The sequence below is a fragment of the Miniopterus natalensis genome, chromosome X, assembly GCF_054644295.1.
Source record: "Miniopterus natalensis isolate mMinNat1 chromosome X, mMinNat1.hap1, whole genome shotgun sequence".
In the NCBI taxonomy this organism is placed as follows: Eukaryota; Metazoa; Chordata; class Mammalia; order Chiroptera; family Miniopteridae; genus Miniopterus; species Miniopterus natalensis.
Window position 1 is genome coordinate 28,909,384 of NC_142103.1, and position 14,438 is coordinate 28,923,821.

The following is a 14,438-nucleotide window of genomic DNA, read 5'->3' on the forward strand; positions in this document are numbered from 1 at the left end:
TGGACTGGGAATGCCCCAGAGTTAGAAATGGACCCTTGTGACCCAGCTACAACCAACTTCTCCTTGTTCGGTAGGAAGCACCCACAATGAGTTGGCTTCACCCATGTTAGCCTTTCATTCCCTCTAGCCTTCTTCTTAGTTTCCTAACCCCCCACTTGGCTCCCTTAATATGTTCCTTCACCCTGTTCTCCCCTCTTAGTCCCCCCTTATACTCACAAGTCCACTTAGCAGAGCCAGGCTAACAAAAGGCAAATAACAAACAGTAATTGTTATCTTTCCCTATCAATGGCCTTCTACATTTGGCCAACATGTTTGCTTCTCACTCCCACTCCCCACAGGGCTCTCTCCTCATTTCTTGAAACTTTAAGACGTCAGGGCCATAGGGCAGGAAGAGAAGTAACTGGACAGTGGCAGAAGAGAAGGGTTAGTCTCACCATTCTCAGTCATAAATTGAAGCCCTCAGGTCCCTGTGCTTATAGCCTAAGCATGCAGACATGAACAGGGCAAGTGTTTTGGAAAGGGCCCAGGCTTCTCAATCCTTTAACCCTATGAAAGTCCCACTCTGGGGAAAGGGTAGGTGCACCAAGGGACTCTAAGTTGGTGCTGGCTTTGAGAACACGTTAGATACAGCATTTTCTCTCTGGCTAGATGTGGGGAATAAAAGCTCAGGAGAACCTGGATCTTATGCCTCTCTGGACTTTGACTATGCTTCACTATTCTCTCCCAAAATGGGCTCCCCAGCAATCACATTCTCCATGCCTGCCTCCTTTCTCCCTCCCTTCCTTTTCCCTGTATATTCATCTGCTGTCTGCATCCCCAGCAGTGTTTCAGCACAACAGCCCACCTGTGTGAAATTAGGAGACATAGTATTTTCTCACACCCCCATGGCCTCTGGACCCCAAAGCACTGTAGAGCAAGCCAAAATATTTTTATGCTTCTCCCTTGTCAATTCAACTTTCCCATGGGCCTCCCTGGCTGCCCTCTCGGGATTACTGCCTCTCACACATCATCTGTCTACCTACCAGCATACACAAGCAGGCACACAAGTACCACAACTACACTCCTAGGGGAGGAGAGAGAAAGGAAAGGCAGGTATGAGGCTCAGGGGATTCTTAGTGGGGCTGAGCCGGGAGCTTCAAGGAAGACGAGGTACTTGAGAGGAGAAAATGGAAGGAGAGAGAACATTCTTCAGGTGCAGTATATGAGGTGTGCCACAGAGAAGCCAAGGCAAAGGAAGGTCCTGTCTTCTCCTAGGCCATGCCCTGTAGGAATATGGTCTTCTGGGACCCCTTCTTGGGAGGTTAACATGGAACCACCCCTTCAGCCATGGTGGGCCCTTTGGCTTTCCAAGCCAATACACTTCCTTGCCCCACGCCCTCAATAACATGTCTCATGAGTGACAAAGGGTGGGCCAGAAGGAGGTCCCGTCTTATCCAAGGGGTTTCATGTATATGAAAAGAGCCTTTGAGTCTTAGGAAGCATGGACACCCACAAGAACACACACAGATCCCATGTTCACCTTTTCTCCGCAGGTCTTCCTTTTGCTATTGGCCTCTTACCTGAAGCTGGGGGCAGGCACTTCGGAGGCTGCTGCTATGATGGAACTGGACAGTGGCCCGCCACTCATGACATCGTGGAAATGTGTAAGGGCATCCCTGCATGACCATAGATTGCATCAGAACCAAAGCTCATGAGAGGTGAGGATGGGCAGTGCACCAACCATTGAGCACAAGCACCTGGAAGAATAACAAGGGAAGATTTAGAGTCCAGACCTAGAAAAGCCCTATCAATCCAGTGCTTACCCAGAGGTGCCTCCATCAGTTATGTAAGTAAGTATTCCAAGCTTACTGACCCACCCAATAGTTTTTCCCAGGTAACCACGTACCATAAAAGACTTTAATTACTGATCAAGGAAGTATTTATTGTTTATCTATTATGCTTTGTGCTAGAAACACAAAGATGATTTGCTGTCTAACATCTCACAGCCTAGGGATGGCGGTGGGGGAGGGGACAGTCATGTAAGCTGATAATTACAATAAACTGCCTATGTGGCAAATGCTATAATTAAAGTTTGACCAGAAGACTAGGAAAGTACAGAGTGGAGAACAACTAACTCTACCCAAGAAAGTGCAAAAGTTCAGAGAGACTGCATTTGAGGTGAGTTTTTTTTTTAAAAAATATTTTTATTGAATTTATTGGGGCAACATTGATTAATGAAATTATATGTTTCAGGTGTACAATTCTATAATATATCATCTATATATTGTATTAAATATTTACCACCCCAAGCCAAGTCTCCTATCATCATTTATCCCCTGTTTACCCTCTTCTACCTCCCCCCACCCACGTTTCCCTCTGGTAATCACCATACTGTTGTCTGTGTCTATGAGTTGTTGTGTTTTGTTTTGTTTTGTTTTTTTGCTTAATCCTTTCATCCTTTTCAGCCATCCATCCAACACTCCTCCCTTCTGACAGCTGTCAGTCTGTTCTCTGTATCTAATAGTCTGTTTCTATTTTGTCTATTTTGTTCATTAGATGTCACATATAAGTGAAATAATATGGTATTTGTCTTTCTCTGACAGGCTCATTTCACTTAGCATAATACCCGCTAGGTCCATCTGTGAGGTGAGTCTTAGAGGACAAGTGTATGTTTGTCTTTGCAAAGAAGGGGAAAAGGGAGAATGGCATTCCCAGCAGAGAGATCCACCTGTGCAAAGATAAAAAAAACTTAGCATGTCCAGAGTACAATTAGTTCAGTATGGCTAGAGTTTAGGAGGCACAGAGATGAAAAAGATACGGTACCTGCCCCATGAGGAATTCACATACAGAGAGAACAGACATGGGGAAAATCAGGCCATAAAGTGTTACTCGCATTAATAATATAAGTATTGATGGGATGGAGTGAAGGGATAGATGAAGCGAGTTCTACCTGGTCATGTCAGGAACAGTCTCTCTAGAGGAAATATACTGGAGGTGAGTCATGAAATAGAAATTGGATTGTCATTAGACAGAAAAGATAAAACAAAAAAGAACATTCCAAACAGCATAAAAATAAAATGTATGATGTGAGCAGAATACAAGGTAGGTGCCTTGTGGGAAGTAGCAGATGAGGTTAGAAAATGAGGCTGTGGCCAGATTGGGTCATGCCTTGAATGACAAGCAGAGGATTCTAGGCTTTGTCTTGTAGACAACAGGGAGGCACTGAAGACTTTAAGCCAGGGAATGACTTGACTAGATTTGCATTTTAGAAAGAGCCCTCTGGCTGCCTTATGAAGTGATTCTCCCAAGGAAAGAATCCATTAAGAAGCTGTTATAATAGGCAGGCAGTTGTGGTGAAGATGGAGCAGAGAGCATGGCTTTAAGATACAATGAAGAGGTAAAATATATTGGGTTCGCGATCAGTTGGATATAAAGTGAAGGGTGAGGGAAGTGAAGAAGTCAAAGGCTTCTAATTTGGGAGCTGGGTGGATAATGCTGCCAATAGTAAGTGAAAGAAGGCAGGAGGAGCAAATCTAGTGTGGTAGGGTGTGAGGGTAGTGTTCCATAATAAGCTATGCTTGAGACACTGCCAGCTTTAGATGTTAGGAGCTAAGCTTAGAAAAGGAAGATACGAGTGAAAAAGTTAGATGTTTAAACCAATTGACAGCTTAGTGAATGTACACCAATGTGATGAGAATGGGTAGCAAAGACAATGTTTGCACATGATAAAAGTGATATCTTTTAGTGCTGGGCAAAGACATGCAAACCCTGATCCAAAGGGCAAGAAGTGAACATCTTTAATTCCTGATGCTGATGATTAAATAATCACAATTTGTAGTCTCTATTTCAGTGCTACTCAACACTTTAAGAATAAGAAAGTGTCCCTTCTTAAAATTAAAAAAGCATCTCACTTCACCCACTCATACCTACAATAGTAGCTGTACTTTTAGTACATACAGAGTGAGAAAAACATCCATTTAAAGATCTGTAGACTCCTTGCAATAAGTACCCTTCCCTCCACCTCAGGGGTCCATGGTCCAAACATTGGGAACTCTTACAGATCACGAAGGTGCAAAAATTTATAGACACTTTCTTGTATCAAATTCCCTAGATATTACACAGGTCCTCATCCCCAAAGAGATTCCCCAAAGAATAGTTGAACAGGTGGCTCTCCTCTGATCCAATACCAACATAAAAGAATTAGTACCTCAGATAAAAATGAAGCCACAATAGGATTGTTTTCAGACTTCTGTTTATATTAACATTTTTTTTTTGCCAATTACACAAGTAATGCATCTTTATAGAAAAACTGGAAAACACAGAAGATCATAAGGATGCAAATAAAACTAACCTATAATACTACCACCCAGAAATAACCATTACTAACAGCTATGAAGACTTACATAGTTTTTCTATGAAAGGTATATACATATACTTTAAAAATAAAAGTGACATCATAGGATATATATATATATGTGTGTGTGTGTGTGTATGTATATATATATATAAATTTTGTATTGTGCTTTTTTTCATTTGCCATTTATATCACGATCATTTTAGAATGTCACTAACTATTGTGGTCTGGGACAAGTTCACCTTTCTGAACTTTAGTATCTTCATCTGCCAAATGGGGATGACAGCAATACTTTCCTCTTAGAATTGCTCTAATGATTAAAATTAATAATGTATTTAAATAATAGCATAGTGTTTGGAAATAGTACACTGTTCAATAAATGTTAGCTGTAATCATTGTTGTATACTATTTCATCGAATAGATATATCATAACAGTTAGACATAAGCCACACTGCAACGAACAGCCATGTGCATATTTGCAATTCTTTCCTTGGGATACTTTCCTAGAAGGGAGAATTCTTAGTTCAAAGGATATGAACCAATTTCAGACTGTGATGCATACTTCTAAATCATTCTAGAAAAAATGTTAGATCACTTTATACTACCACTGGCAATGTATGAGAGTGCCAGTTTCCCAGCACACTGACCAACACTGAAATAATCTTTTTAAAATATCTTTGCCAAATTTGTAAGTGAAGATGGTATCTTGAGGATTACTTTGTATTTCCTTAATAATTAGAGATGCTTAACTTTTCCCCTACATTTTTAGTGGTCAGGTGTATTTCTTATATCATGAACTATCTCTTTTTCTCTTTTGAGATTCACCTCTCTACAGATTAACTTCCTGACCTGATTTCAAGTTGATTGCTCATAAAAAAAAATAAACCAAACCCAGGAGTTAGAGAACTTGGAACTTCGAATCCCAATGCAGGCAGAAATATGTTCCTTCTGGTCCTAGCATTATTGTCCTCAGGTATTTTCAGACTTTTTCAGTGACTGTGACCTCAAGTCATTTCACTTCTCTGGACCTTGGTTTGCTAATCTATAAAATGTTAATTTTTAAGAGTTGCCACTCATCAAAACCTTAGCATTCCCTGTATTTGTATAGATGCTTTGTATCTTGCTATACTATCTTTTTTGATCTTCAATGCAGCCTGGTAAGGTTGGCACAACCAGAATTATGACCCCATCTGACAGATGAAAATGTTGAGACACAAGTGAACCTGGGCCTCCTGACTCCCAGCCTGTGCTCTTTGTTCTACACGAAGATTCTTCTTTCTGCCTCTTTATTTATCTCCACCCTGTCCCAAATTACTACCTGTACATACTGATTCTCTTCCTATTCCTTCTTCCAATTTGCAGAGGCTGTGAGGAATTAGAGATGAATTCAGTCTGGTCCCCAACTGGTCAAGTGTAGGAAATAAGACATATAAACAAAAAAAGTAGAACTTAAGGGAGAAAATGATTTGCACCTTAAGTGTGACACAAATCATACAATGAGAGGTCATAGAGGAGGGAGTGCTCACCTTAAGTTGAAGGGACTTAGGATGTATTTATGGAAGAAATGTTTTTGATTTAAGGTGAGAGGAAGATTTGCATGGAGTAGTGTGGAGGATACTTTTGGGGTGGGACTAACCCGTCTGTACTCTACTCTAGAGGCCCTGATGGATATCAAGCTGTGGCTTCCTGCCACTAGGAATACTCTTTTTCTGGTTCTTAAAGCTACACACGGGAGGCCCTTACAGGAAGATTGGAGTGTGGTTGGGGACACATTGTTTCTCTTGGACAGAGATAAAAGCTTTAAAAACACGTGATGAATACCAGGATTTTAGCATGAAAGCAAGATTGTTGGCTCATGGAGGACAAGGTCCATGTCTGATATTTATTTCTATCCCACAGATTTTTAGCACAGTGCCAGGCACAGAACAGGCACACAGTGAATGTTTCTTGAATTGATGTATTGAATTGAACTCCATTTAGGTAAGTGTATAGGACTTCAACCTTGTAGGTACAAATCCCAGGAGTCATGAAGAAAAAGGTTTTGGATATACATATTTCCTTGCATTTCTGTGAAATGCTGTCTGCAGAATGTTAGCATTTGAAGCAAGTCTTGAAATGGCAAAAACAAAAACAAAAACAACCTGCAAACAACCTAAATATTCATTATTAGAGGACTAGTTAAATAAATAATTGTGGCCCAGCCAGCGTGGCTCAGTGGTTGAGCATCAACCCATGAACCAGGAGGTCACAGTTCAGTTCTGGTCAGGGCACATGCCTGGGTTGGGGGCTCAATCCCCAGTAGGAGGCATGCAGGAGGCAGCCAATCAATGACTCATTGATGTTTCTATATCTCTCTCCCTCTCCCTTCCTCTCTTAAATCAACAAAATCATATTTAAAAATAAATAAATAAATGTGTATCCATACAGTGGAATTCTATACATCTATTAAAAACAGAATTAAGATGAGTAGATAAAAAAGCTGTGGGACATTTACACCATGGAATACTATGCAGCCATATAGAAGCAGGATCTTGTACCCTTTGGGACAGTATGGATGGACCTGGAGAATATTATGCTAAGTGAAATAATCCAGGCAGAGAAAGACAAACATCATATGATCTCGCTTATGTATGGAATCTAAAGAACTTAATAAACTGATGAACAAAATAGATTCAGTGACATGGAAGCATGGATCAGACTGACAAATCTCAGAAGGAAGGTGGGGGTGGGTAGGTGAGTGGAGAGAGATCAACCAAAGAATTTATATGCATATATGCATAACCCAAGGACACAGACAATGGTGTGGTGAGGGACTGGGGAGGGGGGTGGGTGAGAGGTAGAATGGGTCAATGGGGAAAAAAGGGGACATCTGTAATATTTTGAATTAAAAAAATAAAAACAGAATTAAGAACTCTTTATGTGCCAATAAGGAATGATCTCAAGATAATTTTAAGTGAAAAGAAAACAAGAAAAAAAATAAGGTAGTTAGTTGATATTTGTGTTAAAAGAGGAAAATATGTGCTTATATATACAATAAGATATCTTTGGAAGTATTACAAAAGAACCTGTTAACATTAATTGCCTTTGGAAAAGGGAACTGGGTGGCTACTAGAAAGGGGTACAAAAATTCTCTCCATTCCTTTGGGATTTTCCCTCTTTTTAAAACTAAGAAATATAGTTACAAAAAGTGCATAACACGTGTAAAATATATTGAATTATTATAAAAGGAGTCCCCATATAATCACCGCTTGGGTTGAGAATTAGAATAACTACTCATACTCACAAAAGCCCTGTGTTGCCAATAAGAGAGGTAGTTTTTATGGAATATCCTTTTGTACCTTTTGAGTATGGAACCATGTGAATATATTAGCTATTTAACAGATAGTTTCTCCCTTTCTCCCTCCCCACTCCTCACAAAAATGCCATGGATGTCTTTAACTGTTTTATGAAAAGATTGGTGTAGCAGCTTTTCTATAGACAAATAAATAATAAGAATTAAACTTACTTACATTTTATGTTTTACATATATTAACTAATTGGTCTACATATAAGTCATTTAAGCTTATGAAGCAGCTACTATTGTCTTCATTGTGCAGATAAGAACATGGAGGCACAAAGGCAGTAAGTAACCTGTTTAAAGTGATATTGTGAATATTAGCTGAGAAGCTGGGATTTTATCTAAGCAGATGTGTCCCAGAATAGCAGTTCTTCACTATTACACTATTCCTCCTCTGTAAATTCTATAACCCAGGCTCTGAGGCATTGTAGTCACTGACTCTGAGCAAATAGAGGTTTTTGGCTATGGGTCACCAGGCGGGAGCCCAAGAGCTGACTCATCATGCCTCTAACCCAGGCAAAGACACAAGCAACTGAGAACAGACAGGGTTCAGTGAGTCTGGGGTATCACCCAGCTGGCAAACCCTACAAAACATTTAAATGACCTTCCTAGGACATCTGAGAAGTACAATGCTGGTCAATTCCCCTAGTCTGACCTCAGAGCTTCCCCAGTGCCTTAGGGCTCAGTATATATTTTTGTATGAATGAATAAGCTTTATCCACTTATAAATTGGAGACATCTAAGACCTAGCCTATGGAAATATTTGCAGAAGTGAAAAGTATGTACACTGCAGTATTGTTTGCAATAGCAAAATTCTGCAATCAACTCAAATGCCCATCCACAGGAGGCTAGTTAAGTGGATTATGCCTGAAAGACCACACAGCAGGACAGTTACGGGTGCAGACTCTGAGCCAGGATGCCTGGGTTTGCATCCTGGCTCTGCCACTTATCATCAGCACAGGTTTGGACAAGCTCCCTGACCTTACTGTGCTTCAGTCTCTGCATCTGTAAAATAGGGATAACAAAAAGATCTACTTCGTAGCCTTGTTGCAAGGAGATAATTTATAGCCTTTGACATGTAGTAAGTACTCAAATCTTATCTATTATTGTAGCCACTCACACAATGGAATATTATGCAGCTGTTAAAAAGAGGTAGATCTGTATGCACTCATTTGAACAGATATCAAAGGTATATATTTTAGGTAAAAGAAAACAAGTGTCCTATAGAACTCCAATTTTGTCAAACAAACAAACAAACAAACTTTTGAAAAAGTCTACGTGTGTGTGCACAGAAAGAAAGTCTACAAGGACACATAAAACTGCTTAACAACATTCCTTCTGGAGAGTTGTATGAAGAGGAGTCTCCTTTTGAGTTTATACACTTTATGTGTGTTTGTGTGTGTGTGAGTGTGTATGCATGTGTTTAAAGAATATATATGTTATATATATGTGTGTATAACAAGCGTTTATTATTCTTGGGAGAAAAAAATAAATAGGGAAGACTTGTAAACCAGAGAGGCTTGGGAAAGAACAGGGCAGTGGGAAGAAGACACCCCTTCTCATGGACTCTCTAATCCAAGGTAATGCTGCATAATGGCCGTCTCTCTCACAGCACTGCCTTTCTACCTGACAGCATGGCGCTAAGAGACGAGACACATATTTCATTGGTACCAAACCTTGTTATGTGTTCCTAAAATAATTCCTGCAATGTAGCCAAAAAACAAGGTTCTGCTTCAGATGCTCTCACTTAATGAATAAATCATGGAAACTCAGAACGTCAAACTGGAAGGATCTTAGAGATTATCTAGGCCAACCCCCTCATTTACAAATGGAAATAATGAAATGTGTTCCTGAGAAGTTATTAGCTGTCAAGCAATTTTGAAATAAAGTTTATTTTCCAGTGACAAAATGAGAGACATATCCCTTGGGGAGAATTTTATTCTAATAGCCAATTAATGCACTACATCTGAAACCTTTATACACTGCTGGTGGGACTGCAAGTTAGTAAACCATTTGGGAGAGCAATTTGATGATATCTCCCAAAGGTGAAGATTCTCAGACCCTGTGATGGGACAATTCCCTCCTAGATACAAACTGGATAGCAACAGTCACATAAGAATATCTACACCAGAATGATCATAGTATCCCTAACTGTGAACCAAAAACTGGAAGTGGCCTAATTGTCTACAAACAGCAGAATAGATAAATAAATCATGGCATATTCATTAAATGGAATGCCATACAATAATAATAAAAAAAATTAACTAGAGACTAGAGCCACATGGCACAACATGGATGAATTTCACAAATATAGCACTGAATAGAAAAAAAAACAAAAACAAATTGGAGAAGAATTCAGACCATCAATATAAATTTTTAAGACATATAAAGCAGTGGCATATGCTGTTTAAAGGCACAGTCATATGTAGTAAAAGTATAAATAAATGCATGAGAATAATAAATATCAAATCCAGGAGAAGGGTTACTTTGGAGAGAGGGAAGGAAGGAGAGAGCTTTAATCACAGGATAGACAGAGGGTTTCAACTGTATTGGTAATGTTTTTTTCTTAAGCTAGGTGGTTGGTAACGTGATTTTCATTATATTATTCTTTATACCTCTTTGAATGCATAAAAATTTTCATAACACATTGTTTAAAAAATGCAACAAATCCCATGCTGAAAAAAAAATTCATAGTTTTTGAAAATAACAAAATACTAAAGGAAATGTATGAGATAAAAATGCTGCTCTCAAAATGACAGGATTATTTCTTAAACCTGCCTCATTTTCCTGGGGCTAATTTCACAGGAGGGAACTTGCGAGAGAAGCAGCATATGGGCAAAGTGGACTGAGAATCAGGAGATAAGGATTCCACTCTCCTAGATACTCATCAGCTTTGGGAAAGAGAACAATCTGATTAACCTCTCAATCTTTTTCACACTTAAAAATGCAGCGTTGGAGTAGATTATTTTACAAGTTTCTTTTTCCTCCCATGTGACAATTTCTTCCAGCTTTTTCCTTCCTTCCTTCCTTCCTTCCTTCCTTCCTTCCTTCCTTCCTTCCTTCCTTCCTTCCTTCCTTCCTTCCTTCCTTCCTTCCTTCTTTCTTTCTTTCTTTCTTTCTTTCTTTCTTTCTTTCTTTCTTTCTTTCTTTCTCTTTCTATCTTTCTTTCTTTTTTTGAGCAGCAATTCTCAAAACCATGTCTGGAAGATGCTAAAGTGTTTCCCATGTAGAAAAGTGTTCCCTGGTCAAATCATTTTGGGATATACTGGGTTAAACAAAATTAAACAGATTTGTTTATAGCAATCCTCAGAACCTTTATTTACTTTTTATATCTACAATATTACATGCTTTATTATCTTTTGTTTTAAAATGAGCTTTAAATTAAGTTACAGATATTTAAGTAACAAATTGAGGATTTCTGAAATCAATCCATAATTACATAAATTTACAGAAAAAGAATTTTACCTAGTGTTATCACAGCTAAACAGTAAAGGCCAAGCTAGCAGATTAGGCACCACAGAAAGAATTTTTAAAAACAACCCAATAATATTAATAATAATTGTGATACTAAAATATTATTGATAGCTTTGCAGCTATGTATCTGCCTGAGAAGTACAAATATAGTTACCTTAAATTGGTCCCTTTGAATGCAACTAGAGCAGTCTTCCTAAGCCTTTGATTTAAATTTTTATCATTGCTCCCTTAGGAGCCATTTTTATTTTATTTTATTTTTTCCATCACTATTTATCACCTCTATGCCCACTTCCACCTCCTCACCCCACCCCCACAATCGCCACACTGTTGTCCATGTCCAAGTCCTCAGAACCTTTAATATGCTTATATAGAGTCTCTAAGAAGAGAATTCCGTTTTAAAGCATTTTCAAAATATTATTGGGCCATAGAATGTACCCACCACCTCGACCACCACTCCTTATTTCAAAACAGAATCTATTAACATTCTCTCAGAATCGTGTCCTATGGAATATCGGTTTGGTAAATGCTGTCCTTGAAGGACTTATCTCTCTTGTTATTTAACTTGCTGCTGTGTGTTTAAAATCCTTTGTAAGGGAGGAGTGTAGTTTCATACTATGGTTCTGCAGAGTGGGTTCCCTTTGAGTGAGTGTCCACCACAAGTTTAGAAGGATATCTCTTGGGTTTCATTAGCGAGAAGCCATCCTATCTGGCATTGTGGCAGATTTAACATGAGAAACTTCTGTGTATCTATAGTTCAAAGTGCTGCAACCCAAATGTGCTTTCTGCATCTGGCTCTTGGGCCTTTGCTAAGTTTGCTGCCTCAAGCCACGCTGCCCTCCTTTGGGTGACAGCAGAGCTGAAGGGCCTTCTGGCCCAGAGCTTAGAGCTATTTAACAAGGGAGGAATGCCTCGGGGAACAAATCCCATAAGAAGAGGAACCTTCATCCCCCAGCAATAGTTTGCAGGAAGCAGGACTGTAAGATGGAGGCTGGCCTACTCAGGAAAAGAGGGGCTCATTCTTCTTTCAGGGACAGGACACTTATCACTTCCACTCGCAGCATGGCCTTTTCAGGTGGGGGTATTCTTTAAAAGGCTCTGAGGTTGTCTGGAACCATCTCCCCACCCAGATCCCAAAGGGAAAATCTGAGGTTTGGGGTCCCACAGGGTCTCTTAAAAGGTGATTTACCTTAGGGCCTTTCATCTAGAAACAAGGATTCCTTTGGAAAAGTCAGGAGCTAAGGTGAACTAGATATAGAGCTTTTTAAAGGCTTTTGTTCTTTTGAACAATCAAAAAGAAAACATAAGAGAAAAGTATGTTCTTTCCCAGACAGCATGCTCTCAATGGAAGCAGGGAGCTACCACTGCTGCCGTCCCTCCTTCTTTGCTTCACTCCACCCCAGCCCAACCCCAGCCTAGCAACCTGCTTGGACCCAACACCCAAGCAGCCTGACTTCATCTGCCTACCAAAGGCAGGATAAGCCTTAACCCCCTGCACAGTCTCAGGCCCACTTACCAGGCTGGGGCATTGGGCCTGATGCTGGGGAAAGGTAAGGAGAGCAGAAGGAACCGGGTGTCTGACTTCAGGAGAGGTAAGCCCGATTTCAAAGCACTCTAAGCTATGTTCCTAAGAGTAGAAAGGTGCTTCCTGATTACAGGGGGTAAAAAGGAAACCAAGGAAACAGCAAGGGGAAAAAAAGCAACAAGGAAGACAGATTGAGCCAGGAAGTAAATGCGGAGGTGGGGATGCACCTTCTGCCCCAGGCTCCTAGGTCAGAGCCCCTTTTACTCCTCAGAGGCACTCCTGTGTCCTGTCTGGTATCCTGTCTGTGGACCAGACATTCATTTATTCAGGGAACGTGCTGCAAGTTCCCACCTTTCCTGTCTCCTCCCTTTTTAATCAATGCTTTCCACACCCCTTCCCTTCCCTCCCACCAGGAAATCCACCCATGGACAAAAAGCATGTCATTGAAAACAAGCAAGCAAGCAAGCAAACAAACAAACAAATAATAGCCCTCTCCTCTTAAAGGAGCAAACTGTGGACCTTCTAATTCATTAGTTGCCCATATTGGCTTGAGTTTCTATTCCTGAGCATCTTCCCCCCCCCCCCCCGCCTCCCCCATGAATCCAAGCGGTGGCCACTTCATTGTGGGTATGTTTTAATGCAAGTTTTCCCCTAAAGGCACACGCAGGCAGCAGGCAGGCAGGCGTGTGCATGCACACACATACATACACACACACACATCACCTCTGGAGCTTCCCATCCCTCAGTCTTCTCCTCTCAGCCAGCAGAAAAAGGCCGAGGCTTAAAAATCATTTCTTTGTGGCCTACCTTCTGAGTCCGTCAGGTCTGAGGAGCAGGCAGCAACTGGGAGCTAGGAGGCCTGGGCTGGACTGCCTCTGTGAATCAGCAAAGAAGTCCCTGAGACAAGGATGCTGACAGCTGCTGTATGCACACTCTCCCTCTGTCTCTCCCACCTCCCTGCCCTCCTTCTCCCTCTCCTCCTCCTCCCCTCGGAGCCACTCTGTGTTGCTATGCAATCATATCACCGGGACTAGCAGCATCACTCCAACCTCCGGCAAAGATACCCTTGACTGGGCAAACGCAGAAAGAGCAAGGACAGTTTTGTCAAACTCCCAGAGTCTTGGCGGCTCTCAGAAATTTCAATTCATTAGAAGCAGAGGAGGAAAGCGGAAGAGGCTGAGAGGCAGCCGGGGAGAGGGGGAGAGGCTTCCACTGAGGAGGAGGAGACAAAAGAGGCCCGGGGATCAATACAAGCTGCTGAGTGAGGAGCCTGGGCCCCAACTTCCACAGATCTAGCCCAGAGCCAAAATCAACTTCAGAGCCAGCAGCTGGCAGGGCCCCTTGGTAGCCAGTCCAGGATTCAGTTTGTGTTGGAGGTTGAAACATTCAGCCCCAGAGTCTGCACTGGTACCCAAGGTGTAGTCTTGGGCCCAGGGCAGTCTGTCAGTCACCCCGAAGTTCCATCCTTGCCCCCTCTTGGAGCTACATGTAGAAAAAGCCTAAACAATGAGGGAAACAAAATTACCCTTGAATGACTTGAGAAAATGCAGCTCCTCCATGCTGCCTTTCAACAATTACCCTACTCACTCTTCCTCCTTCTGTCCATACTAGCCCTTACTCTTTTCACTATTACCCCGTTAGAGAGAAGACAGTAGGAGTTCCAAACACCCTGAGAGACCTAGGTAAAGCCACTAAAAGTATGGAGGGGATTATATCACTCTATAGAGTGCCCAGTGCACAGTAGGTCACCTACTAAATATTTGTGAGATGAG

The 14,438-nt window shown here is 41.0% G+C and overlaps 1 protein-coding gene across 1 annotated transcript in view; it reads right to left on the reverse strand.

Moving 5' to 3' along the window:
• DRP2 (dystrophin related protein 2) overlaps positions 1–13,569 on the reverse strand; it is a 39,315-nt gene extending 25,746 nt beyond the window's left edge. The window contains exons 1-2 of the mRNA XM_016195700.2: positions 13,474–13,569; positions 1,560–1,736 (exon numbers count right to left, since the gene is read on the reverse strand). Of these exons, the coding sequence (XP_016051186.1) occupies positions 1,560–1,676 (117 nt within the window). The 5' untranslated portion in view covers positions 1,677–1,736; positions 13,474–13,569. The remainder of the gene's footprint in view (positions 1–1,559; positions 1,737–13,473) is intronic.
• Between the last annotated feature and the right edge of the window lie 869 nt (positions 13,570–14,438).